This window comes from Colias croceus, chromosome 27, assembly GCF_905220415.1.
Source record: "Colias croceus chromosome 27, ilColCroc2.1".
NCBI lineage: Eukaryota > Metazoa > Arthropoda > Insecta > Lepidoptera > Pieridae > Colias > Colias croceus.
The window spans coordinates 1,720,635-1,748,359 of record NC_059563.1 but is presented as its reverse complement, the minus strand read 5'-3'; the positions used below and the strand labels follow the sequence as shown (position 1 = coordinate 1,748,359).

Below are 27,725 nucleotides of genomic sequence, written 5' to 3'. Positions count from 1 at the left end.
CGCATAGTTCCCGTTCCCGTGGGATTTCCGGGATAAAACCTAGCCTATGTTACTCGTGGATAATGTAGCTTTCGAATGGTGAAAGAATTTTTAAAATCGGTCCAGTAGTTTATGACCCTATTCATTACAATCAATCAAACAAACAAACAAACAAAGTTTTCCTCTTTATAATATTAGTGTAGATGAACTAGAAAACTGAACATACGCAAAACTAAAGTAGCTTTTTACTGTTGAAATCATTTACCTACAAGATCCATTACATACATACACATTATTACGATTTCAAAAAATCCATATCCAATATTTATTTCGTAATAAATTATGCTATGGATTTATTGGTACCATGGCATGGGGCGCCATGTATAATCAGCTCTTGAAAAGCGCCCTAGGCTTTTTTCACATATTATATACTACTAGCATACCGCCCGCGGCTTCGCCCACTTTGTCTAAAACCTAATAAATTATATACTAAAACCTTCCTCTTGAATCACTCTATCTATTAAAAAAACCGCATCAAAATCCGTTGCGTAGTTTTAAAGATTTAAGCATACAAAGGGACATAGGGAAATAGAGACAGAGAAAGCGACTTTGTTTTATACTATGTAGTGATGATGATGTTATTGGTTATTGTTCGATTCCTAGATTAAGAATTATTTTTTTAATTTTTAGTTCTATCTATTCTGAAAGCGTGTTTTTTTAGTTTTTCAAACTATTTTTATTTTAAACCAAGTATGATATGTATAGGATAAATTAGCCATCTTTGATAAATAGACTACCTAACAGTGAAATAATATTTCAGAGCGGACCTGTGATTCCTGAAATCAAGAAAACAAACAAACTCTTCAGCTTAATCTATACTTATATTATAAAGCTGAAGAGTTTTTTTTTGTTTGTTTGTTTGAACGCGCTAATCTCGGGAAGTACTGGTCCGATTTGAAAAATCTTTCGGTGTTAGATAGCCCATTTATCGAGGAAGGTTATAGGCTATATATCATCACGCTACGACCAACAGGGATGGAGCCACGGGGGTGAAACCGCGCGGAGCAGCTAGTATTATTATAGATTGTTTAGATATTCCAAATGCCTATACTATTAGAGTTAAATCGAGATTTGCCGTTAAATTAAGGACCACATGTCGTGCTCAACGAAGGTCCAAATAACAATATGCAATACCGATCTGGAGTTAACATTCGATTTCATTTGACAATAGATTTAGAGCAAGTGTAGCCTATTGTAACCATCTTCAGAAATAGATGAAACATTTTGTACTTTAAATCGAAGGATTAGAGATCAAATTCTGTTAATTTTTTGCTTTAACATATTGGTGGTAGAATGGTAGTGATAACTATAAATACTTGGTTGGTTTGGTGGTGATACCATTCGGATATTGACTTGTGAATCTTCAAGTACAAAACAAAATTTAAACGAAATTTGTGTTCTTAATTTGAATCTAAAATCGATTTTATTTTTAATTTTATTTTCAGGTTGACAACGGTCAAAATGAAAATTAAAGTAAGTGACATATTAATTAATAGGTGATTAATTACTAAGACAAAGGTGTTATTAATATAATTAAAAGTTATTAAAATATAATAAATAAAACTAACACAGTAAGCAGAAAAATACCACCTCTGCATTAACCATTAGGTAATAACATTGTAAAGAAAAAATAGTTTTTGAGACATTACATAATTTTTGGACTTTCTTTTTACTCTATAGTTCAGTGGTAACCGCTTACAACTACAAGTAAACTGATTCGAGTTCTAACTAAAAATGTGACTCGAGCAATTGAATATATGTACCTACGTAGGCATAACAAAAATTCATTAACGAATAAACGTAACCAGTCATGCGAGCGCTTATACACCTGTATGTTTGATTTTAACCGACATTTTTGTTTGTATGTTTGTATCTACGTATTTTGGCCCACTTATGGACAGATTTAATTCAAATTTTGTACACTTATCAAGAGTCGTTAACAATACAATAATTAAATCTGTGTAGGTATCATATGAAGCGTGTTTAACTACTCTATAAATCAAATTATCGTATATATGTCGTCATAATATGAACACAAGATAAACTCAAGTAAATTTTATACATTTTCTTCAGGTATTCATTGCTGTAAGCATGGTTGCCTGCGTGTTAGCTGAACCTCCTGTGGGGTATGTTATTTTATTATACTTAAATTGTATGTTAGTAATTATATCCATAACATGTGAATTCTAATAATCTATCAAAAGTTAAAAAAGACTAACACCTATATTACATTTGCAGAGATTCATATTCCTACGCTGATCACTCAAGTCAACGATCGCTCTCAACTCAATATGGCGCTCCAGCTTTTGGATCTCGTTCCTTCAATCAAGGATACTCACAACCATCGGAAGAGTATGGCGTTCCAGCACGTTCCACTCAGACACGTTCAAACATCGGAGTTTCCCAACAATATGGAACGCCTAAGGAAAGAACCACGCTATCTCTGAACTATGGTGTACCCACGACTCGTGGTCAATTTAACGCTGCACGCGACATTTCTCGTCAGTACATACCAACTGCACGCTCACAAGGCTTCAATTCCCAATTCAGTACGAGAAACACCCAATTGTCTCAACAATACGGTGCTCCTGAAACTAGAAATCTAATCAACAAGAATGTGGAAGATCCAACTCAGGAATATGGCGTTCCTGCATTGAGAAGTTTGTCCGATACTATTACAGTTCCTGGCATTCCTTCCGACTCTTACGGCGCTCCACTACAAAGATCACAAGATATTCCTTCTGAACAGTACGGCGTGCCTGGACAAAGCTTTGGTTCGAATAAATCTCCAAACTTCCGATCTTCTGTTTCCCAAACATATGGCGCTCCTCGTTCTAACTATGCGGCTTCTACAAGATACAATTCATTCAATGCTCGATCTCAAAGCCCCAAAATTTCGGACACATATGGTGCTCCTGCTAGATCTCTATCCACTCAATACGGTGCGCCAAGTACTAGTTTCAAAGCATCTTCTTACCAAAAGAGCCTCTCTGAAACATACGGAGCTCCCAATGAAAGATCTTTGAGCACTGAATACGGAGCGCCTAGTGGTTTAAACACCAATGCATTTGTTTCGTCATACGAGTCTGCTAGGTAAGAAAATGATTTGATGATGATGATGATGAGGATGATGATACTTGTAATAATATTTGAAGAAAATTAGAATGACAATTACTTACATTATAATTATGTTTTTGTGCACATTGCATATTTTTTTAAATTCATGGTTTTTATTATAAGGTCCTCTCCATCCACCAAGTATGGTCCACCAGCTGCTGCTCGCGAAGCGATGCCTTCTGACCAATATGGAGTTCCAGAACTGAATTCACTTCTCTCCAGTCAAGGATACAGCGCTGCACGGAATGCTATTGATGAATTGCTAAACCAGGTCTGATCGCCGGAATAATTAAATCTACCTATATCTAATTAATTATCTATACTATCTATACTATACTAATATTATAAAGCTGAAGAGTTTGTTTGTTTGAACGCGCTAATCTCAGGAACTACTGGTCTGATTTGCAAAATTCTTTCGGTGTTAGATAGCCCATTTATCGAGGAAGGCTAGGCTATATAGCTATGCGGGTGAAACCACAAAGCGCAGCTAGTTGTAGATACTATTTCATGTATGAAACGTAACCTAAATAAAAGTAATAGCAGTTATTGGACAATTTTCTTATTCCAAACTAATCATTTGATCGTTAATATAATATGTAATAACGTCGGTAACATTTATTTTATTAATTTTATTGTTTTACATCACAGGAGCCAGCCAGCTATGACTTCGGTTACAAAGTGAATGACTTGGAGAGCGGGAGTGACTTTGGTCACACGGAGACGAGGCAAGATAACAGAGCTGAAGGATCCTACTTTGTGGTGTTGCCTGATGGTTCTAAGCAGGTAAATATAGAAGATAATAATGATAAATGAATAGACATGTCCCTTAAGTTAACCCATAAATAGGCAAGAATAAGTCATTCTGTTTATAGAAAATAAATTGTGCTTATTTAAATGTCTTGCTGTTTTTTCTTCAATCGTTTCAGTTAAGTTAATAAGTGACGTGTATTCATTTAGAGATCAAAAATCTATACACAAGAAAATACTTAAATACAATACATAGGTAATATTAGAAGAAGTTACTTTATCACTCTGATCGATATAATTTCCTGTCAAAGCTTCTTTTGCATGTTTAATTTTATTGAGCAACTATGGAGTTTCTTGCCGGTTCTTCTCCATAGATAAGTACTGCTTTCAGAATCGGTGGTAATTGTTAAAAATATATGTATTGACGATTCGAAAGTGCTCCTAAAAGAAGTCTAATTGAATAAATAAATGTTTGAGTTTGAGTTTGAAATGTGGGTTTCATTTTTTTTTTAGGTGGTAGAATACGAAGCAGATGAGCGTGGTTTCAAGCCTAGGATCTCAGTGGAACCACCTGTAGGACAGGGCTATGATGACAACGCGGCAGACTTCGCCAGATCGGGACCCTATTAATTAAGAATGCTCTAAACAACGATCGCGATAACTCAAGTTTCAATTGAATTTTAAATATAAGCAAAATGATCAGATGATACTCAGTTTGACTGTTAATAGAATTTAAATAATGTGATTTTTCTTTTTGTTTTGCGTTGAATTCAGAATTAGATGGTTGAATTATGACCGATCGCAATTAAAATTTTCCATTATCCTTGTAATTATATAACTTTCACTGAATTTCGTGTATTCTTGTTAATTAGTCAACGCGGTCAGTAAATTGTTTTATATCTGCATTATTAAAATGGTTTGGGATAACTTTTAAATTTTTCGTATTTATTTAACGATTCAATTGAATTTTGATTGACGGACAAATGTATTTGTAAAATACTCTAATTATTTATTTCTAGCAATAAAAAATGTAAAAAAAACCATAGCTCTTAAGCTCTTATGCTTGTGATGTAGATTGTAAACAGTGCCATTAAATGTTTATAAAATATTTTTTGCATTTTATTTTACACATATTTATCTAATTACCTAAACCCTAAACTTTAATTTTACTGATATTTTTCTACTTTTGTTATTAATATACTGTAAAATATACTGTATCAACAAAACAGTAAATTCTTAACTTACATAAATTTAAAAGAGCAAGAAACAGAGTTTTCCAGTAATGGGGGATAAGTAATATGAAGGCGAACAGTTTTATTGCTTACTATCAACATAATAATATTAATATACTAGCTTCCGCCCGCGACTCCGTCCGCGCGGATGTCGGTCTTCGCGTGGATGGTTAATTTCTCTATTTTGAGTACCTACCTAACTCTGACAATGACATCTTATAAATATCTATTGGACCCAAATACGGCTAGGCTTATAATAATACGCAACATGTGTTCGCGGTTCTACAGAACAACGTCTATGGATAAAACTGAAAAATTAAGATAAATTTTTTTCTACGTATTTTTCCAGGATAAAAAGTATCTTATTTTACGCCCAGGATAATAAGGTATAATTATACCAAGTTTCATCGAAATCGAACCGTTAGTTTTCACGTGATGCCTTCACATACAGACAGACAGACAGACAGACAAAAATTTTTTTAATCACATATTTGGGTTTGGTATCGGTCCAGTAACACCCCCTGGTACCTATTTATTTTTTCAATATTTTCAATGTACAGAATTGACCCTTCTACAGATTTATTATATGTATAGATAAAAACTATTCTAAATATCCAAGGTCACACATCAAGTCAAGGTCACACACATCCACCCCAACCCTCTGTATTATTATTCTTCCCCTGGCCTCAGCAAGACCATCGGAAAGTTCTTGCAAGTTCATACAAGCATTCCAGTTATTGGAAAACATTTGTTTCGCAATATTGTATCGATGGTACCATGTATGTAATTCTGATCATTAACATTTGTGACTCCAAATCGTCCACTTGTTATAGTTAAAAGTAATTAAATAAGTTTAATTTTAATTTAATTTTATTTCTTTTTTAAAAAAAGTCAAATCGCTCCCGCAAAGTTTAACTAGGTACCTATTATCTATGTGTGTGCAAAATTTCATAAAAATCGGTTCTGCAGTTTTTGCGTGAAGGAGTAACAATTAAAACAAACATGTAAACTTTCGCATTTATATAAAGTAAGCATAATATGTTAATAACTACATATTCAACAGTTCTCATATAATAAATATCCCGTGCTATAATTAAAATGTAAAACATGAAATGTTTATCATTTTTGTTTTATTTTATTTAACACAAATAAATACCTATCGCAATTATTATAATACTCATCATCTGTGATCTGACTTTACCTATCACTTTCCTTCTACTTTTGATTCTAATTTCTCTCACACAATATACAAATAACAAAATTCACCAATAATAATAAGTATCAAGAAGTAAATTATGTTTTTGTTTTTATATTGCACTTAGATAAATTAAAAAAAAAACATAAGATATAACAGGGTTTTCTAGTAATGTCAGCTCCCGTCGTAAACCCTAAACACTATAAGGTCGCAATGTACGCCATTTTTTGTAAAATTTACAAAAATCATTTCGTTCCTTTTCTTGCATTTGTGTTTCTATTTCCGATCTTATTCTCTTATGTGTACTCTAATATCAGTACCTATTAATATACCTATGTATAAGTAGTTATACTTACTTTTAAAAAATGCAATTTATGAGAGAAATAATGTAGAGTTCTAAACAATTAATTTCTTATCGATTTCTTAACTACTTACTGAGTTTGAGAAGCTGTGGCGTAAAAATATTGTATGTGGGTATATTATTTTATGTATGGTATCTGTGTGGCCAACCATTAAAAAAAATTGCCTACATCATGAAGATTCTAAAACAGTAACAGTTATTTTGAAAAGGCAGCTTAGGCATTTCATTACATGCGATCTCACTTACGATGAAATTAAGTTTCACTTTGCCCGTTTTCAATAAAACACAATATTTTATGATATCAATATTTTCAAGTTAATTTCAAACAATAAAGTAAGTTTTATGATTTTCGTAGAACTTTAATTAACGCTCTTGACTTATTCCTTGTGGAATTTCATTGTTCTAAGTGCGTTCGTAAAGATTCTATGTAATGTTCTTATACTGAACTACTGAATATAAGTGAGTGAATACTTACAAGTTTTTGTTTACACTACAAGATCACGAAAGAATGCCCTTGCTCTATCGAGCTATATGTTCGTAATGTAAATGCACCGAGAACATTTTAGTCGTTATTCAGTCGTTTAAAATGAAAATGTATGAAAAAAATTGGTTTGTGTGAATGTTGCAGTTTTAATCTGAATTAAATAACGTAATAGTAAGTAGTTCCTGAGATTAGCAAACAAAGAAACTCTTCAGCTTTATAATATTAAACTATAAATAGATATAGATTACGTTATAATATGTATATAACAGCATTTTCAAAGAGTATAATTAATTTATATATATGTAGATAAATAGACAATAGACATATTATTTATTTCAAACTATAGCTGAGCCTCGCGGTTTCATACGCGCAATCCTCGATAAATGGGCTATCTAACACCGAAAGAATTTTTCAAATCGGACCAGCAGTTCCTGAGATTAGCGCGTTATAAAACAAACAAACAAACAAACTCTTCAGCTTTATAATATTAAGTATAGATTAGTATAGATATAAATTATTAATTGATTCCAATGGCTTTAATTTTAAATTATACTAAAATGTACTTTGATTTTTTGTTTCTTTCACTGAGCGATTTAAAAAAAAATCTCTGTTGTGTAAAACATTTCATCAAAAATTTCAAATCCAGCATGTCATCAGATATAAAGATTTAAAAATCGCATAGGTTTTTTTCAATGAGTGACTGGCTTAAACTACAAAAATCAGAGGCAAACAAAAACACATCATTTGTTTATTCATTTATTTAATAATTATGATATCTACAATATGACGATCAGTGGAATACAATCAACTAATAGGGTCCCGATCTGGCGAGATCCGCCGCGTTGTCATCATAGCCTGTGCCCTCTGCTGGCTCCACTGAGATCCTGGGCTTGAAGCCGTGTTCGTCTGCTTCGTATTCTACCACCTGAAATAAAAATAAAATAATTACAGTTAATTTTTTTTTTAAATTTCAATATGCAAAAGCTCACAAAAGAAATTAAAACAAGGAGGTTTGTTCACTTTTTATAGCAGCCAGCAGGATATTTAAAAAACGGAATATAGGCACATTATATTTTTTGTTTTTCTATGGGGATATAAGTTAGTCAGTCACAATAATATGTTAATAAGGGCAACGTTTTATCTATGAAACTGTATACCTTTAGTACACTAGCATCAACCAGTTTTTTTTTTCACTTACCTGTTTAGAACCATCAGGCAATACCACAAAGTATGAACCTTCAGCTTTGTTATCTTGCCTCGTTTCTGTGTGACCAAAGTCACTTCCACTTTCAAAGTCATTCACTTTGTAACCGAAGTCATAGCTAGCTGGCTCCTGTAAAACAATTTTATTGAAATAATGTCTTCAGATTACTTACACAAATTTAAAAGTTCCCTAGTGCTTCTATTTATAAATCTAATAATTAATTTTTAATTAAGTATTTTTTTTTCAATTCTATATAAATTTATATCTACAACGCATTTGACTGCCATAAAACCAATAACTGCGTTAAAAACAACCGACTTCAAACTTGCACTTGCAAAATTTACAAATAACAACAAAAAACAGACAAAAATGCTCATAAAATAAAAACTACTGGGCCTATCCGAATAAAATTTTTATGGGACCAATTCGACACCATCCCGCATCGAACAAAAAAAGAATCACGTAAATCGGTTCAGAAACCTCGGAGTAATCGGTGTACATACATAAAAAAAAAAAAAATATATACCGGCCGAATTGATAACCTCCTCCTTTTTTTTGAAGTCGGTTAAAAATATCAAATTCAACAGTAGTGCTTCTAAGCAAACCTGGTTTAATAATTCATCGAGAGCATTTCGTGCGTAATTGTATCCTTGGGAAGACAGAATTGAATTTAGTTCTGGAACTCCATATTGGTCAGAAGGCATCGCTTCGCGAGCTGGTGGACCATACTTGTCAGACGGCGAGGACCTTATAATAAAAAGAATGGATAAATAAATATGCAATAAAAGCACAGATATGTAATACCTAATGGCTAATCATGTATGAAATTATTCTCTTACCTAGCAGACTCGTATACATCAGAAGAAACAAAAGCCTTGGCGTTCAAGCCCCCGCTAGGCGCTGCGTATTCAGAGCTCAAAGATCTTTCATTGGGAGCTCCGTATGTTTCAGAAGGGCTCTTTTGGTAAGAAGATGCTCTGAAATTAGTACTTGGCACACCGTATTGAATGGACAAAGATCTGGCAGGAGCACCATATGTGTCTGAAATTTTGCGGCTTTGAGATCGAGCGTTGAAGGAATTGTACCTTGTAGAAGCGGCATAGTTAGAACGAGGAGCAACATAAGTTTGAGAAACAGAAGTTCGGAAGTTTGGAGATTTATTCGAGCCAAAGCTTCGTCCAGGCACGCCGTACTGTTCAGAAGGAATATCTTGAGACCTTTGTAGTGGAGCGCCGTAAGAATCGGAAGGAATGCCAGGAACTGGAATAGTATCGGACATACTTCTCAATGCAGGAACGCCATATTCCTGAGTTGGTTCTTCCAGATTGTTAATTAGATTTCTAGCTTCAGGAGCACCGTATTGTTGGGACAATTGGGTGTTCCTTGTACTGAATTGGGAATTGAAGCCTTGTGAGCGTGCAGTTGGAATGTACTGACGAGAAATGTCGCGTGCAGCGTCAAATTGACCACGAGCCGCGGGTGCACCATAGCTCTGGGACGGTGCAGTTCTTTCCTTTGGTGTTCCATATTGTTGGGAAACTCCGATGTTTGAACGTGTCTGAATGGAACGTGCTGGAACACCATAGTCTTCCGATGGTTGTGAGTATCCTTGATTGATAGAACGAGATCCGAAAGCTGGAGCACCATATTGAGTTGAGATCGATCGTTGACTTGGGTGATCAGTGTAGGAATATGAATCCCTGCAAAATAAAAACGTATTGTTTAAAATATCGTTTCACATATTTATAACATAAAGCTTTAGTTTTCTGTACCCTTCTTTTTAATTATAGGAAAAATAACATACCCTACTGGAGGTTCAGCCAATACGCAGGCAATTACGCTGACTGCTATCAGTATCTACAAACAAAGGAAGTATAGATTAAATTAGTTACTTCAGGGACATTTTTTTTGATTTTTAAGAAATTCCGATGGCATAAAAAGTGCACATTTTTTACACAATTAATAGGAAGTATCATGTGACATGCTATAAATCATTAACGCATTGCCCGCAAAGGAACAAGTTTTATTTTGCCAGAGTAACATTATGATTTATGAGATGCTTTACAATTTTCACATTTTTTTTTATAGTAGAGTGGGCAAGTTGGCCTGATCGAAAGCGAGTCTACCTTATTCTACTACAGGGGCTTCTGCAGATGCGTTGCAGACTATTTGAGAGACATATTTTATTAATTACGCACCTTCATTGCCATGACGATTATTTTCCACTTGAAAAATATTTCTGCCCAAATAAAGAGCTTTACAATTGTAGAAAAAACTTATGTTATTTAAGTTGATATTCAGGATCAGTCAAATCTTTAAAGGTACTTGAAGACAAGCCAATACCTGAATGGTATCATCATCACACTCTCAACTATTTAAAGTATTTGACTTTACTATCCTACCACCAACACTATACACTATCTTTAAACTTTCAATTACAGTATTTTGAGCTTTATCTCATTGGAATAGAGAAGAATGTGCCTTGACTATTGTTATATTCACCATTACAATAGACGACACTTGCTCTTGATTTGGGCCTTCATTAAGCACGACTTGTGATTTATTTTTGCAAATCTATACAATTAAATAGCCTCAGATTGTTTAACACTTAAGTAATACGTGTTTTAAAGAAGTTCACTATCTTAATTTTAAACAACGTATTAACAAAGTAGGTAATTCATTTCAAATATTATTAAGTATGATAATACGCTATACCTAGTCTCTAGAAGCAAATTAAAATGAAAAAAACTGTTTGTTTTTTTGGTATTAAGTATCATTAAAATAATATTTAATAAGTGTGTAGGTTTTTTACTCCCACATAACATTATGTACATCACAGTAAGTTTTTTTAGTGTAAAGAGAAACTGAAATTATTGAAAACATTATGAAGTATCTTTATCTACAAAGTTTAGACCAATCGATAAAATCCGTATTGAGATAGTCTATAAAGCATTCGATAAATACGTGATTGCAATGTGAGTAAATAAAAATAATTCGAGAAACTTATTTTATTATAAAAAAAAATTAAAATCTTTATTGACATAGGTAATAATTTGACGTCACCAACTATTGTTTTTTATATATTTATTTTTCTGCGTTTGTACTATAGTATGTGTATGTATATGTATTATAATATATAAAGCTACACTACCACTGACTCACTGACTCACTGACATCGGGTTTCTCGGAAACTACGTGGAAAGTTGGGGGGATTTTGACGTGGACGTGTAGAGGTGCTCCCAGTGACCACCGGAAAAATATAGCGAACTCCAACACCCTGGACAAGAGAGTGGACCCCTGGAGGTGCGCAAAAACGGTGGTACCTGGAGGGGGGGTGTCTGAACAAAAAATGCTCGGAACTGGTGGCGATTACCAGGGGTGGTGGAAAAATGGGGATTTTCGCGAAAACAAGATGGCCGCCGTACTTTGCCAAAATCGCCGTTTATGAATCCTTACGTCTCAAATTTGGCACACGTGCTCTGTGCGAGCCGGCGAATCGATCGGTGCCCCGTTCGAGTGGCTCCGGGCCCCCGTTTCCAACTTCCATACAACGCAAAATCCAACGGCCCGCGGAAACGGTGCGAGTTGGGTGGGGGGTCCCGGAACTAAAAATGATCACCACCCTGGGACGCTACCAGGGAGCTACAGTGGGACGCTCGATTTTGGAATTTTTCCATTTTTGGCGCAAACATAAAAACGTAAATTTAGACGAGGTGGTGCAATGGAGAAATACACCAATGATGCATTCGTACTCGCCCAGCTCCCAGGATATCCAGAAAAATCCGAAATCTTAAACTTTCCCTCATCTCTCGAAGACGGTCAACGGCCCGCGCAAACGGTAGCAGATACATCTGGGGTGCTCGAACTAAACTTGTAGTAGACCTCGAGCAATTACCACAGATAGTGAAAAAAATTCAAAATGGCGGAAAAAATGGCCGCCGCCATACAAATTCTAAAACGGCCATCGCTGGTCCGATCGCGCTGAAACTTGGCACAGGGGCTTTAATCAAGTCGCATATTAAGTTGGCATACTCATAATCGAGTTTCCATCGCTGGTTTCCGAGTTTCATACAACGCAAAATTCGACGGCTCTCTGAAACGGCGCGAGATAGGTGGGGGGTGTAGAACTAAAAAATGATCAGGAAGATGGGGTGCTACCAGGGCAATGGAGAAATTTCAAATTGGACGCAATTTTTTTTTCAAAAATGGCCAATTTTTCAAAGCAAGGTGGTGGCGCCGGTTACTTTACGATCGGTCTGAAAATTGACTTCTGTGCTTTAATTGGCCAGATTTACAAAACTGCATACTCAGAATTTCTCTCCGACCCCCGTTTTCCATTTTCCATACATCACGAAATTCAACGGCTCTCTGAACCGGTGACAGGTAGGTCGGGGTCGCCGAAGTAAAAAATACTTCAAAACCTGGTCCGCTTCCAGATATATAAAAATTTTTGTTAAAAAGCGAAATTTTTTTTTTCGAAAATTTTGTATGGAAATTTCCATAGTAGGAAGGGTAATAGGAATAGTAACGGAAAAAGACGGCACCGCGGGCTGCTTGCTGCCCGCGCACCGCGCAACTTCGAAGGCGACAGCCTCCCGTGGTAGAAAATATTTATTAACTTTTGAACTACCGCACGAGCCAAGCGAGCGAAGCGAGCGAGTCACGGCAGCGGCCAGCGTAAATATTAAAATAGGTAGCGAGGAGCGAAGCGACGAGCGTGTTAGGTTAACTTTTGAACTACTTACCGCACGAGCCAAGCGAGCGAAGCGAGCGAGTCGTGTCAACGGCCGGCCTAAATATTCAAATAGGTAGCGAGGAGCGAAGCGACGAGCGTGTTAGGTTAACTTATGAACTACCTACCGCACGAGCCAAGCGAGCGAAGCGAGCGAGCTGCGGCAGCGGCCGGCCTAAATATTCAAATAGGTAGCGAGGAGCGAAGCGACGAGCGTGTTAGGTTAACTTTTGAACTACCACATGAGCCATGCGAGCGAAGCGAGCGAGTCACGACAGCGGCCGGCCTAAATATTCAAATAGGTAGCGAGGAGCAAAGCGACGAGCGTGTTAGGTTAACTTTTGAACTACCTACCGCACGAGCCAAGCGAGCGAAGCGAGCGAGTTGCGGCAGCGGCCGGCCTAAATATTCAAATAGGTAGCGAGGAGCGAAGCGACGAGCGTGTTAGGTTAACTCTTGAACAGTTTATTATGAAAAGTCACTGCCCGCTATCGATAAGACGTTTCAAAAATGTTACCAATATTTGAATAAGTAATTTATAAGCAGTTTAGGTAGCGAGGAGCGAAGCGACGAGCGTGTAAGGTTAACTTTTGAACTACCACACGAGCCATGCGAGCGAAGCGAGCGAGTCACGGCAGCAGCCGGCCTAAATATTCAAATAGGTAGCGAGGAGCGAAGCGACGAGCGTGTTAGGTTAACTTTTGAACTACCTATCGCACGAGCCAAGCGAGCTAAGCGAGCGAGTCGCGGCAGCGGCCGGCCTAAATATTCAAATAGGTAGCGAGGAGCGAAGCGACGAGCATGTTAGGTTAACTTTTGAACTACCTATCGCACGAGCCAAGCGAGCGAAGCGAGCGAGTCGCGGCAGCGGCCGGCCTAAATATTCAAATAGGTAGCGAGGAGCGAAGCGACGAGCGTGTTAGGTTAACTCTTGAGTTTATTATGAAAAGTCACTGCCCGCTATCGATAAGACGTTTAAAAAATTTAACAATATTTGAATATAAGTAATTTATAAGCAGTTTCGACTGACTGTAGAATCGCTGTTAGCAGATGTTACAAATGGAAAGGAAATTCGAATGCATATTCAAATGACTGAAGATTTCTGCCCTGGGATGAGCCGCGAGCTGCTTGCAGCTCGCGCACCACGCACCCTCGAAGGTGAACCGACCCCCGAAATAGAAAATATTTGAATTTGAAATTTATAAGCACTTCCGATTGACTGTGGAATCGCTGTTTGCAGATAATAGCAAATTGACGGGGAATTTTAATGCATTTTCAAATGACTGAAGATTTCTGCCCTGGGATGCTTCGCGGGCTGCTTGCAGCCCGCGCACTACGCTCCCTCGAAGGTGGACAGCATCCCGGAGTGGAAAATACTTGAATGGGGAATTTATAAGCATTACCGACTGACTATAGAATCGCTGTTAGCAGATGTAACAAATGGACAGAAAATTCGAATTTATTTTCAAATGACTGCCCTATTGCTTCAACCCAGGGGCAAAAGGGGCTCGCGGGCTGCTTGCAGCCCGCGCACAACGCACCTTCGAAGGTCGACAGCATTCCAGAATAGAAAATATTTGAATTGGGAATTTATAAGCACTTCCGATTGACTGTGGAATCGCTGTTAGCAGAAAATTACAAATGGACTGGGAATTCTAACACATTTTCTAATGACTGCCCTATTGCTTCAACCCAGGGGCAAAAGGGGACAACGCACCTTCGAAGGTCGACAGCATTCCAGAATAGAAAATATTTGAATTGGGAATTTATAAGCACTTCCGATTGACTGTGGAATCGCTGTTAGCAGAAAATTACAAATGGACTGGGAATTCTAACACATTTTCTAATGGCTGCCCTATTGCTTCAACCCAGGGGCAAAAGGGGCTCGCGGGCTGCTTGCAGCCCGCGCACAACGCACCAGCTAGTTCTATTTATATAATAATATGTATGTATATGTTTATTACAATGCATATGTATGTATATATGTATTTTATTTATTTGTATTATTTTGTAGTAGTATGTACTTATGTACCTAGTAGGTATCTATGATACTTACATAATTTTATTTATTTATTATTATTATATTATTATTTTTTTTCTTCTTTTTGCACTATCCCATTAACTTCATACATTTCCTTTCCATCAGGTTGCCTGGTAGATTGCTGCTTAGCAATAAGGCCGCCTCTTGTACAAACTATGCCTTTCTTATGTATTAATGTTATTTTTGCCATATTTCAGTTTGTGCAATAAAGAGTTATAAATAAATAAATAAATAAATAATTATATCTACAGGTCTAGATAATATTATAGCTTTAGAGCTTTCGTTTTATTAATAAAGCTTTCGATAATATCTTATTGATTAATTATTTTAAGTTCATTTTCTCTTGTAATTAAACCAAACACATTGTAATGAAACAAATATTATTTGCCAATATATTTATTTATACATAATTTTTACATAAAACATGAGTCAACGCTTAGTCATACTATATAAGTAATTAGGTAATACTCAATTAAACGTAATTAGCTTCTTTATTCCTTAGTGTATCCTTGCGGGTCTGAAAAAAAAATATTTATTAGTAATTTTTACTACAGGAATTGGTTTTCAAGTGGTAAGTAAATCCACTTTTAATTGTATTTTAAAATCAGTATTTCGTTATAAAAATATGTACAATCATTTATTTAAATCGTTTTACTCTTTTACCTGAATTTGGGAGAAAAACGACGTCTTCTTGCTTCGTTGGTGCTTATAAACGAATCTGCTTGAGGGAGCTGAAAATATGTAATTATGTATATATGTATTATAATCATGAATAAATAATAATTTCATTAATAATATTATAGCTATGTGCCTTTCAAACATATTTTTTAAGTATAACTATAGACTAATAAATAAGTAGAGTTATTTAAGTTATTATCAAAATCAGTGTTGATTTACCTCAGCAGATGCTTTAGCCAAATCTTCTTTAGGTGGTCCATACTCCCTGAAGCCTGGTGGTCCGTATTCAAGAAATCCTTCTGGTGCTTGTTGTAAAGATCTGTTAAAATGATCATATTCGAAATGAGTAAATATTATCAATAGTCTATTATAGGAAGTCTATTAAAAGAGGGATCAATATTTTACCCAGAATTTTCCAAAATGGCTGCGTCAACCTGAGCTTGCGCTAACTCCACCTAAAAGTTAAAAAATAAATCATTAATTATCTCTTAATATACCTACTGTTACATATTTGGTTTGAGTCTTCATTTAAGTTACCTGTTGAATTCCATTCTCCAAGTAAGCTAAAGCATCAGGAATGTTTTGTGCTGATTGTTCAACGCTTTTCACCTCCTGCTCGACCTCTTGTACTTCAGCTACCACCTGCTCCAATTTCTGTACTTCTGCTTCAATGACTTGTTCGAATTTTTGTGCTGAGTCAACTTCAATAATAGGAAAGCTAGCTTCAGTAACTGGGCTCTCTGTTTCACTGTTCACAATGAATTCTTGGCTGATGCTTTGAATAGAATTGGCTGAACCGTCAGAGTCGTGAACGTTAGAACTGGTTGATGCTTCTACGTTATCAGTGACTTCCAATTCAGTAACAGATTGGACCTCACTGGTCGGTTCCACGATGATTATTGGAACAACAGCTTCTAAAGTAGTTGCTTGTTCTTGAGATTCAGTAACAGCTTCCTCAACGGACGCGACTACTGCAGCTAAATAAAAAGCATATCATGAACAACAAGTAGTACTTCAGTCATTCATAATTTAAAGAGTGGATATAAGTTTGATAATATAACATAACACGATCAATCTGCTTTGCAGACAGTTTATAATGTTTATGCTTTATGACCTTTCGAACTTTCCAAAACATTTATAGCATCTATTTTACCTTCATTTAAATTCACAGATTCTTCAACAGCAGCAGCAGTTACATCCTGTTTAATTTCGTAGTTCTCTTGTTCCTGTTTGATTTCATTGAAGTCTTGTTCAATAGCCACATCAGGGAGGCTTTGTTTAATGAGATCCTGGGATAACTCAGCGACCTTTGGTGGACCGTATTCGCGTAATGCTTCGGAGCCTGATGCTTCTGATCCTTGGAGGATGACGTCTTTTAGCGGATTCTCTGCTGGTTTCTATAATAAAATAAATTGATATTTGCTTAATTATAAAATTTATAGAATAATTTTCACGAACGTTCCCATAAGATATTAATAAATTGCTTATTTTTGTATAAACCTTTTTCATTTAGTTCTCTATACTTACATCATCTTTGTACGATCGAAAATAAAATTATTGTATACCTATAAATAAAGAATACTTCCTATCTCTGTTACGAAATATAGTTTAAATATTATATTGAAAATGGCGTTTGTTTCCACTGAAAGCTTCTCTTTGTTGAAAATGATATCAAGTACTACTGATGTTTATTACCTGTTCAGCTGGAAGGAAGAAAGCTGGTCCATCAGGTCTCCAACCACTCGGCAAATAGGGTCCAGAACCGCGGGCTGCTGCTGAGCCTAAAGCAAGGATAACTAAAGCCAAGACCTGGAATGATATCAGCATTATATGAAATTATATATATAAATCTCGTGTCACAATGTTTGTCCTCAATGGACTCCTAAACCACTTAACCGATTATAATAAAATTCGCACACCATGTGCAGTTTGATCCAACTTGAGAGATAGGATAGGTTTTATCCCGGAAATCCCACGGGAAAGGGAACTATGCGGGGTTTTCCATGAAAACGCGGGCGAAGCCGCGGGCGGAAAGCTAGTGTAATTATACGTTGTCTAAGGTGGTAGTTCAAGTATTAAGTATGATTGTATGATCTATTTCTTAGATGATAGTTGAGATTTAATTGAACAATTGATTCGAAATTATTTTTTTTATTGTAGATAAGGAAGCGCTTGACCACAATCTCGCCTGATGGAAAGCTAAGATGTGATCTAAGATTCATAAATTAATTTACATATAGTGCAAAATTAAAATAATTTTCGGAGTAATTTACGTTATTGATCGAATTTCAAAAAGAGAATTAATTAAATTTTAGTTAAATTACAATCTTTAATTCTAGATTTTCGTACAAAAATTATAATAAATGTAAAACTGTACCTTCATGTTTCCTTAGTTATTGAGATCCTGTGAACGGTGATAGGAATGATGGCTATTCAATGATTTATCTCCGTTTTATACTCGAAGTTAATCGATTTAAATTAAACACACATGCTCATCAAATATTTGTTAAATCTAATTAACTTGTGCAATGCGAATATGGACCTCAAATTCAAGGCCTTGGACCTTGGTGGTAAGGGCGTGGTGAGAATTATTTTGAAAACGATTTTTTATTTTTTTTGTTTTTGAAACTTATCAGGTGCTTAGGGTAATAAATAAGGTGCAGAATATAATAATTTTCTTTTGTTTGTAATTTCAATTTTCGTGTTTACGAAAACATACTCTGCTTAAAGTTAAAGTACTTACCTGTGTAAATTTGCCAATGGTTGTAACTTGTAATTTATACTGTATAATGTTTAATTGTAATTTTTCAAACAGGCAAATCTAACAAATCAAAAATTTTCAAAATTCGCTGAGTGGTGTTACTTACCCGACTTTCTTTTATATTATGCACCTATAGGTATTGGGTATTAGCACAGACTAATAATAATATATACTACGTATACAAGTGTTAGTTAGGTATACATTTTATCTATACCAAAATTTAAACAGCTTAGTGTGACTCTGCACTGTGAGTTTCTTGATAGAAAGATACACTGATGCATAGAAGAGTGCATTTCAATCTGAAGACATTATTTGAGCCAAAGATCATGGGTTTAGTGTGAACTTTAAATATGTAAATAATAGATACTTATATTATTATCTATATGTATAATAATATTTTAAAGAGGAAACGTTTGTATGTATGTATTTATGGTTTTCACGCATAAACAACTGGACCGATTTTGATGAAATTTGGCACAGACTATCTTTAAACCCTGAGGAAGAACACAAGCTACCTTTTATTGCGAAATATGTACCACGGGCGAAGCGGGGGCGGACCGCTAGTTATTAACATAATATTTATTTTCAAAAAGTTGATACAAAAGCTACTTTTATAAGTCAGTTATTCGGTATTATCTAGGAAAATATCGATGACGATGATGATTTAATTTTCATAGAGATCCATATAGGGACTTCTGTGAAGAATCACAGGATTACGCACTTAAACCTAGTTTTATTATAATATTATCCAAGAAAAATTATATTCTTTAGAATTGTTGGACGTTTTCTTATTAATCGATTATAATACATAGTCATATTGTACAATTGAGTTTTACAAAATACAACAAAAAAGAAAAACGTTATTGCAATGAAATTTCTATACAAAAGAAGATATAAGTAGTATACAAATATAATGGTGACTTATTTACATTGTAACGCAATTTGTAAAATAGACAGTTATTTTAATTCCTCATTAATTGTTTAAATGTTAGCCTTCATTTTTCAAGAGCACATCGATTTAAGATGACGTTTATTTAAAATCAATATTTGTAAATTTACCCACGCTCTAATTACTTGAGGAGTAATTAATTACGTAATAGTATAAATAGGTTATGTGGTTTATAGGCTTCGAGGGTACCACTCCGTCTGGTTGATAACAAATAAATCTATCATAATTTAAAAACAAAAACATAAAGTTATGTTGCAATCTAGGTATACAATATTATAAAGTTGAAGAGTTTGTTTGCTTGAACGCGCTAATGTCAAGAACTACTGGTCCGATTCGAAAAATTATTTCGGTGTTAGATAGGCCATTTATCGAGGAAGGCTAAAGGCTATATATCATCACGCTGAGACTAACAGGAGTGGAGCCACGATTTACGAAGGGGAAACCGCGGAGCGCAGCTAGTATATTATAAATTAAAAACAAAAACACAAAGTTAAGTTGCAATAGGTACTATGAATCGATTTAAAAATAGGTTCATGATGTCCATTGAATTTTATTTTCTTATACATATTTTGATTTGTCACAGTGAAATACAATTATAAAATATTTTCTACTCGTAGATATCTTAGGGGGCGTCCATAATTAATTACGTGAGGTGTTTTTTATTATTTTTCAAAATATATAGGAATGCACAGTATAGTGACTGAAGGAAAACACACAACCTTTTAAATAAATATTTATTTGAACAGAATAAAATTATACATCAATTTAGTTAAAGATGAATACAATTATTGTATTTTTTTTAAATTCATAAAATAAACTTCACAAGTAAAACGTATACCGGAATGAGTCAGTAACCGCTGCGCGCGTTGCCATGGTTACTTAGACCGCCATTAAAGCCGTTGCCATGGTTACCGAAACTATTTTCATGATGGCCGCTTCCGCCATGATAGCCGTTGTCATGGTTACCGCGGCTGTTTGCATTAGCGTCATAACCACGTGTGAGGTCTTCAGTTTCTTCGTAAGATATTTGAGGCTTGAAACCGCGTTCGTCAGCCTTATAGCTTACGGTCTGTAAAGAAATATAGGCACTTAAATACAAAATTGAAACATTTATTCATTCAACTAAGCTTCCTTTACGTGCAAATATAATGTTATTGTTGATAAATATATTAAAATTCGACTATTCCTGAAAGTCAGAGCGAAATTAAAATAAATTGAAGTCTGTGTAAAATAAGATAAAATAGTAAAATAAAATAGTTCAAAAATGTCGATGAGCTTTTGCTCTTGTGGTTAGTTCTATACCATAGATCTTCCATAGATAAAATAAATCTATGTGGATATTACCTGTTTCCTACCATCAGGCAACACCACATGGTACTCCCCACGTGCAGTTTCTTCTTGCCTCTCTTCGTGGTGTCCAAAATCGGTGCCTTCGTTAAAATCGTTGACCATATACCCGAAATTGTAGTTAGCTGGCTCCTGTATAAATTAGTATAAGTACTTTTATGCTATAAACTGTACAATCTCGTAAATTTATAAATTTATTAAATAAAAGTAGCAAATAATCAGAAAGATAATTTGGAAAATTCGTTTTTTAGCGGTGAAAAATGGGTTTTCAAAGTACTTTTACTAATTTTTTATCGACAGTTTCGACACCAGCTAAGATTTAAATATAAACTACGTCTTGAACCATCATTTGATCGAATTATGAAAATTTTTTTAATGATTATAGGTAATTGATGTTCTCTGATTGTGAAATACAAGTAAATCACTGCACTATTCTTATTATTTTTTTAGTATAAAAATCTCCACAGTTAATGTTATTTTGACAAAAATGAAAAAAAATAAACTTACGCTGGAAGCTTCAAAAGCGTCCCTTGCTATCCCGTTGTCATAACCATGTTCATGGCCTACTGCGAATCTTGCTCCCGGGCGTTCAGGATTGTTTCTGAACAAAAAAAAATATATTTATGATAACTAGTCTTAACTAATTAGCATTTCCATTAAAAAAATATTTTACCCATGGAGACAAATTTATGCTATCAGCAATGGGCATGGGATATTATTAGATCTATCAGCCCCCCTCTCAGAGCAATAAACCTAGCCCCCCTAGCCAAGTGGCTTTCTGTTAGCGTAGCGTTCAATAGAATAGACTACGAATGTATGAGATTGACGTAACTCGTAAGCTGTAGATAAACGTATCTGATTGACGTAAGCTGTAGATACGTTTATCTTCAGCTTACGTCAATCTCATACATTCGTAGTCTATTCTATTGAACGCTACGCTAACAGAAAGCCACTTGGCTAGGGGGGCAGGACAGTTTGTTATCTACACTAATAATATAAAGAGGAAAACTTTGTTTGTTTGTTTGATTGTAAATTGTAATGAATAGGCTCATAAACTACTGGATCGATTTTAAAAATTCTTTCACCATTCGAAAGCTACATTATCCACGAGTAATATAGGCTATATATTATCACGCTAAGACCAACAGGAGCGGAGCCACACGGGTGAAACTTTTATAATATGTTCTGTGGGTGAAACCGCGCGGCACAGCTAGTAATAATTAAAACAGTTATGTATGCTTGTATTTACCTCGCAAAGCCATGCCCATGTGCATTCTCAAGATTCCTTGCAGCAATAACTTGAGGTCCACCAGCCTGGAAAGAAGCTGGTCCTTGCGAATAGCCAGATTTGCTGGAAGGTGGGGGGAGGTAGCTGAAAACAATATTATATTGAATAGTTAAATAATCTCATACGAACTACTAAACATAGTACTTGAAATAAAAAAAAACCGACGTGTGTCACTCGGGGACTGCCGCGGTAAAGCTATTGCATTCTATGCCTTCAAGCCACACCTCCGCCAGTCGGAGTGGGGAGCGTGAGGTTTTTCCGTTACGGAATTTCTCGATTTGGTCCCCGCGCTCAAGGCCCGCGATAGAAGCAATGAAATAGCTAAAAAAGGCTATAAACATTATGGGGATTGGGGAATATATTTTTTCGTCATATTAATACATTTTTCTACATCAGATTATTTAATACCTTGGATCGTAATGAGTATTAGGAATTAGACAGGATCAAAAATTTAAAAGCTAAACTACCCTACATGATACATACAATAAAAATACATAAAGTAGGTACATACCTTTTGGAAATAGGTGGCTCCGCTACTGCCGCCATAACAAAAATTGCAACTACGATGAAAACCTGTAAAATATTAAATTTCTTATTTAAAATTTAAATGATAATAAATAATAATTTATCTTTCATTAAATTAATTTTCCATTTCGAACAGTATTTAATTTTAATAAGTTGTTATATCTAGGTATAGATTTACTATAAGATAATAAGAAAATATAAACCTACCTTCATATTGAAAGAGAAACACAAAATGTGACTGATGTATGTATGTCACTCGGCTAAGCTTTTATACAAAGTTCAAAACGACGAGTAGGGGTTGAAAAATTAGCTGTCATTATACAATAATAGAGACGTCAAGTTTTGTTTCAAGGTACACGGATTATAGGAACAGAGAATGCGTGGAGAAGCATGATTAGTGCTTTTTAAAGATGTTGTCAAGGTAACGTTACTACTATTTGGGCTTATATAAATATTAAATTATAGTAATAGTCGACATCGAAACATTGTTAATGTGAAGTTTAGTCAAATTACATCACACAGATGTTTCCTTATAAAGCATAATTTTTTGTTGAAATAAATTTAGAGATTTTTAACATCTCTCTCTCTTCTAATTACATAAACATACTTCTATTAATTTTTAAAGGTTTTAAATACGTTTCATATACATAACTACATACTAACTATATAAAAATTTCAGCCAACATCAACTCTATGGAGCCTCTGTTCTCAGCTAGGGTGCTTCCACAATGAAAAGTAGTGAATGATGTCTTCCTATAATAGACGACCTTACTCAATATTATCCCTATGTTTTAAACATACTTTTTAGTTGTTTAGTTTATTTCTGAATCTAAACTAACCAACACAATTAATATCTATAAACTGTACAATTTCACAAGTTGTTCAGCTTTTTTATATGATAATGAAACACACACATTTGCATAATAATTTATTATTCAATCCATTAATTTATAACGATAAACCTTTAAAGATAGATAAAAAGATTAAAAGAGCGACATCCATTTTGAGTTCCTTTGTCCGTTTCGTTAACTTTCGCTAACTTCGATTTTCTGGGCCATTTCATTTATTGTTCTATTTGTGCGAGGATATTTAGCAACTGGAAAAAAATAATTATGTTTAGCAAGTATATGCTATTTTAAGAGCTGATTTTTCAATCCTTGGTTAAAACTTATTCATCGAATAACGTAGGTATCTATTAAACTACCATTTCAACAAGTGATAACTGCGTTAAAAACAACCGACTTCAAACTTGCACTTGCAACATTTACAAATACAGACAAAAATGCTCATAAAATAAAAACTTCTGGACCTATCCGAATAAAATTTTTATGGGGCAAATTCGACACCATCCCGCATCGAACAAAAAAGAATCACGTAAATCGGTCCAGAAACCTCGGAGTAATCGGTGTACATACATAAAAAAAAGAAAAAAAAAAACATACCGGCCGAATTGATAACCTCCTCCTTTTTTTGAATATTGCACGCCTCATAAGCGAAGCGTTGAGGTGGGTACTACTGTCACTTCGCGCAAAACATCTGATTTTTCAAACTTAAAATGTCTTTATGTATCATACATTGCACTTGTAAGATAATACATACACACACATATTAAGAAAAAACACTATTTTTAACATTCATGATATTTTTGATGTCATTTTTGTTATTTAAACTAGTTAAAAAACAGTTTAAAAAAGTTCTGTCTTGGACGTCCGTGTGTCTGTATGTGCGGAGGATTTTCTTGTTAACACGATAGCGACCGAAATACTTTACTAATCGAGTCTTTTTTTTTCTCTTACGCTTGAGTATGCTCAGGAATAGAACCCTTTCATTTTTCAGGGTCTGATTCGATGTGGTTTAATTGTTATTAAATAAACAAAAAAAAATATCGACTATTCTCCATAATTTTAGTATATCTATATATATTCTTTATTTTTTTTATATTTATAGTGTACTCAAAATTCACCATTATAAACTCGATTCTTTATACTATAAGCCAAGGTTTAAAAAAATAAGTTGGTAGTCAGTCCCTTAAACCTGCGCAGTTTCACATCTAGGTGGGGCCACAAGAAAAATAGCTCAATTATTACGGTACCGCTTTCTTTACTTTTCCAACTGTTTTATTTTATTTCTTTTTTATATTGATAGTGTACTCTTTATAAATAATCAATTTTATTGTAAAGGATGAGATTATGAGGCGTGCACTTTTGGATTTTCCAAACTATTTTCAAGAGTCGTCTTACTTTTTTAATAGTAAATTTATGACCCTAGTAAGTAGAAAATATTTATTTCACAGTTTACAGGTGACATTTTAATATGTTCGTGTAATAGAATATGCTGAGTGAGCAGTATTTTACGTTCGTCTATCTTTTTATTAATGCATATTACGAACGGTTTGTAATAAACCGTAGTTTGTGAAAGTACTAGCTTTCCGCACGCGACTTTACCCGCGTTTTCAAAGAATAGTTTCCGTTCCCGTGGGATTTCCGGGATGAAACTTATCCTATGTGTTAATCCAAGTTACCCTCTATATTATGTGTGCTAAACTTCATTGTAATCTGTTCAGTAGTATTTGCGTGAAAGAGTAACAAACACACACACATCCTCACAAACTTTCGCATTTATAATATTAGTAGCCCGGTTATCATGATAAGAATTTACAGTTAGTAATCATTGGTACTTAATAGTAATTCAACTAATACATAAGTACCTATATATTCATAATCCACTATACCTATATTATAAAACAAAACTGTCGCGTATGTCTGCCTGTTCGCGATAAACCCGAAAACTCCTGCACCGATTTTCATTCTGTTTTTAATCAATGGATAGGTGATAGCGTCGTTTTCGACGAAGTTATATACCCTTCCTCTAGGGCAGTTACAAAGGGGTCGCGGAAGAATTCCAACCAATACCCGCGGCAGCTGCTCGACAGAACACAGTGGGGTTTTAGTCGTAACAATCCGACATAACCCACGGCTCCTTCCCCGGGGGCCGTGGGTATGTTTGGAAGATTTTCCCACTTTAAAAAAAGGGCAGTTATACAACATACACACAACTTACCGTTTTATCCACATTTTTATTGAACCTCGGGTTATAGTGGTAGTTTTGCTTGTGATACAGTTTCTCATTTTCACTCAAGGACAAGGCTCTTTTTGCGTGAACACTCTCTGAGGGGAATACAGGTCCATTGATACACGGACAGCATTCTGTGTCCATGTATTGTTGCCGCTTAAATAATATAAGGTTGCCATCTTCTTGCGCTTGAAAATCGTAATCCGGTCGAACTATTTCGTCAGCATGTCTAAAGATAATAAGAATATAATTGCATTAGGAATTTTAAATGCTTATGACTTACAGTCACTACAGTAGATTTGTATTTTATTTACATAACTGGGAATTGAACAAGGAGCATATTTCTAAATATGTACAATTTAATACCTAAAAAGCTTGGCCCACAGAAAATCGAAAGGATTCAAGTTTTTATTATACGTCATAAATGAAGGCCAAGGCCACCAGGAAGATTTCAAAAATTTTTCAAATAGCATAACACATTACTATAACTTTTCATGTTAATTCAAAAAAATTTGATGAACGATTAGCATTCGAATTAAGATATTTTCTCAATAACGATAAGCTCTAACTAACTATTCACTGCTCTAAACATAGATTCGAATGAATTAGCGTTTTACATCATATTATGTATTACTAGCTGCGCTCCGCGGTTTCACCCGCGTGGCTCCGCTTCTGTTGGTCTTAGCGTGATGATATACTTATGGCCTATAGCCTTCTTCAATAAATGTACTAGGTATATAACGCCGAAATAATGTTTCAAATCGGACCAGCAGTTGCCGATATTAACGCGTTCAAACAAACAAACGAACTCTTCAGCTTTATTAGTACAGATTATAGACTAGCTGCGCTCCGCGGTTTCACCCGCGTGGCTCCGCTTCTGTTGGTCTTAGCGTGATGATTTGTAGCCTATAGACTTTCTCGATAAATGGGCTATCCAACATCGAAAGAATTTTTCAAATCGGACCAGTAGTTCTTGAGATTAGCGCGTTTAAACAAACTCTTCAGCTTTATATTATTGATATAGATGAAAACCAGAATTTCGTCAATATAAAATCACTGAAATTATGGATAAAATTCCAAATTACGCAGGAGAATACAATTTTACTACCTACCTACATAATATTACGAGTAAATTAAAAATGTTAAAGCTCTTACGTGTAAACTGATGAAGAAGCCAACAAGATCAATATTAAATACATCTTTAACTTTTTCAGATACTGTTCTCTTCGGGATTTATCTCATAATAGACTATTCTTCCCCTAATACTAGTATTTATACTAACAATATAAAATATGATAATCATATTTAAATAGTGTAATTATTATTAAAATTTGTCTATGAATTAATCTTTAATTTGTTTAACATTCATAAATTTGTCTTTGAATAAATAATTTCTATACATAACTAACCACTTTCCAGAAAATGGGATCGCTCATTCCTTTATTTGTGTTAACAAATTTTAACGACAAACTACCTAATAATTACGAACGTGTTTAATAAAAATCTCACAAACATGATTACGTACCTGCAGTAAAGAAGTCGTAGGAATATAACGCCGGACCGTAGATTTGCTGCTATAATCAGAACAGGAGTATAATATTATGTTGTATTCTAATTAGGTAATTTGTTTTAAATTTTTAATCCAAACGTTTATAAAAACTAAAAAGGAAATGTTTTATTGTTTCAGGTCAACATTTTTCCATTTCTAACTTGATTTGAATTTGGAATGTGTGAATAAAAATATAAGTTCTGTTCATTGAGATAATATACATACTATACATAGGTACATACGTACGTAGTCTTAATATTATCTCAAGGTTCTGTTCCAAGATTTTCATCATAACATGTCATGTGCCAAAAAAAAATGTAAATTGTAAAACTTGATGTTTTATTGTTTGTACTTATTGACCCATATTTTAATTATTGAAGTAGGTTAATTATTTATGTTAAGGT

The 27,725-nt window shown here is 34.7% G+C and overlaps 5 protein-coding genes across 6 annotated transcripts; 1 reads left to right on the top strand and 4 right to left on the bottom strand.

Annotated features, from left to right (window-relative positions):
* The first annotated feature begins 1,395 nt into the window (after window positions 1-1,395).
* Window positions 1,396-5,011, top strand: LOC123703895 (pro-resilin-like). The gene is made up of 6 exons (XM_045652084.1): window positions 1,396-1,512; window positions 2,113-2,165; window positions 2,278-3,132; window positions 3,280-3,427; window positions 3,805-3,939; window positions 4,417-5,011. The coding sequence occupies exons 1-6, from the start codon at window positions 1,501-1,503 to the stop codon at window positions 4,531-4,533; spliced, it is 1,320 nt and encodes a 439-aa protein (XP_045508040.1). The 5' UTR covers window positions 1,396-1,500; the 3' UTR covers window positions 4,534-5,011.
* Window positions 5,012-7,983: 2,972 nt separating this feature from the next.
* Window positions 7,984-10,589, bottom strand: LOC123703660 (pro-resilin-like). Its single transcript, XM_045651737.1, has 6 exons — window positions 10,578-10,589; window positions 10,184-10,236; window positions 9,219-10,079; window positions 8,985-9,126; window positions 8,374-8,508; window positions 7,984-8,100 (listed from the first exon to the last, which is right to left on the bottom strand). Exons 1-6 carry the CDS (start codon window positions 10,587-10,589, stop codon window positions 7,984-7,986), a joined length of 1,320 nt encoding a protein of 439 aa, XP_045507693.1.
* A 5,642-nt stretch (window positions 10,590-16,231) lies between these two features.
* Window positions 16,232-18,236, bottom strand: LOC123703659. Its single transcript, XM_045651735.1, has 5 exons — window positions 18,208-18,236; window positions 17,526-17,639; window positions 16,984-17,227; window positions 16,368-16,807; window positions 16,232-16,285 (listed from the first exon to the last, which is right to left on the bottom strand). Exons 1-5 carry the CDS (start codon window positions 18,211-18,213, stop codon window positions 16,232-16,234), a joined length of 858 nt encoding a protein of 285 aa, XP_045507691.1. The 5' UTR covers window positions 18,214-18,236.
* Window positions 18,237-20,377: 2,141 nt separating this feature from the next.
* LOC123703654 (pro-resilin-like) lies at window positions 20,378-22,913 on the bottom strand. The gene is made up of 6 exons (XM_045651731.1): window positions 22,908-22,913; window positions 22,687-22,748; window positions 22,137-22,259; window positions 21,395-21,488; window positions 20,885-21,019; window positions 20,378-20,609 (listed from the first exon to the last, which is right to left on the bottom strand). Exons 1-6 carry the CDS (start codon window positions 22,911-22,913, stop codon window positions 20,388-20,390), a joined length of 642 nt encoding a protein of 213 aa, XP_045507687.1. The 3' UTR covers window positions 20,378-20,387.
* A 778-nt stretch (window positions 22,914-23,691) lies between these two features.
* LOC123703901 lies at window positions 23,692-27,486 on the bottom strand. Of its 2 annotated transcripts, none has more exons than XR_006753066.1 (3): window positions 27,298-27,486; window positions 25,761-26,001; window positions 23,692-23,796 (listed from the first exon to the last, which is right to left on the bottom strand). XR_006753066.1 is itself a non-coding variant. In XM_045652098.1 (3 exons), the coding sequence occupies exons 1-3, from the start codon at window positions 26,969-26,971 to the stop codon at window positions 23,764-23,766; spliced, it is 318 nt and encodes a 105-aa protein (XP_045508054.1). In that variant the 5' UTR covers window positions 26,972-27,034; the 3' UTR covers window positions 23,692-23,763. The 2 variants fall into 2 exon arrangements, 1 of the variants encoding a protein (XP_045508054.1); XM_045652098.1 differs by lacking the exon at window positions 27,298-27,486 and adding an exon at window positions 26,928-27,034.
* Between the last annotated feature and the right edge of the window lie 239 nt (window positions 27,487-27,725).

Coding starts and splice junctions, on each gene's coding strand:
- LOC123703895 (XM_045652084.1), top strand. Junction 2,166..2,277: donor TTAGCTGAACCTCCTGTGGG/GTATGTTATTTT, acceptor TTACATTTGCAG/AGATTCATATTCCTACGCTG. Junction 3,133..3,279: donor TCGTCATACGAGTCTGCTAG/GTAAGAAAATGA, acceptor TTTTATTATAAG/GTCCTCTCCATCCACCAAGT.
- LOC123703660 (XM_045651737.1), bottom strand. Junction 8,509..8,984: donor TCGATGAATTATTAAACCAG/GTTTGCTTAGAA, acceptor ATTGTTTTACAG/GAGCCAGCTAGCTATGACTT. Junction 8,101..8,373: donor TGCCTGATGGTTCTAAACAG/GTAAGTGAAAAA, acceptor TTTTTATTTCAG/GTGGTAGAATACGAAGCAGA.
- LOC123703659 (XM_045651735.1), bottom strand. Junction 16,808..16,983: donor ATCTGTGAATTTAAATGAAG/GTAAAATAGATG, acceptor CTTTTTATTTAG/CTGCAGTAGTCGCGTCCGTT. Junction 16,286..16,367: donor TGGAGAATGGAATTCAACAG/GTAACTTAAATG, acceptor TTTAACTTTTAG/GTGGAGTTAGCGCAAGCTCA.
- LOC123703654 (XM_045651731.1), bottom strand. Junction 21,489..22,136: donor CATGGGCATGGCTTTGCGAG/GTAAATACAAGC, acceptor TTTTTTGTTCAG/AAACAATCCTGAACGCCCGG. Junction 20,610..20,884: donor TGCCTGATGGTAGGAAACAG/GTAATATCCACA, acceptor ATTTCTTTACAG/ACCGTAAGCTATAAGGCTGA.
- LOC123703901 (XM_045652098.1), bottom strand. CDS start 26,971: ATGTATTTAATATTGATCTTGTTGGCTTCTTCATCAGTTTACAC. Junction 26,002..26,927: donor GCTTCTTCATCAGTTTACAC/GTAAGAGCTTTA, acceptor TATTATCTTTAG/ACATGCTGACGAAATAGTTC. Junction 23,797..25,760: donor ATAAAAATGTGGATAAAACG/GTAAGTTGTGTG, acceptor ATTTTTTTCCAG/TTGCTAAATATCCTCGCACA.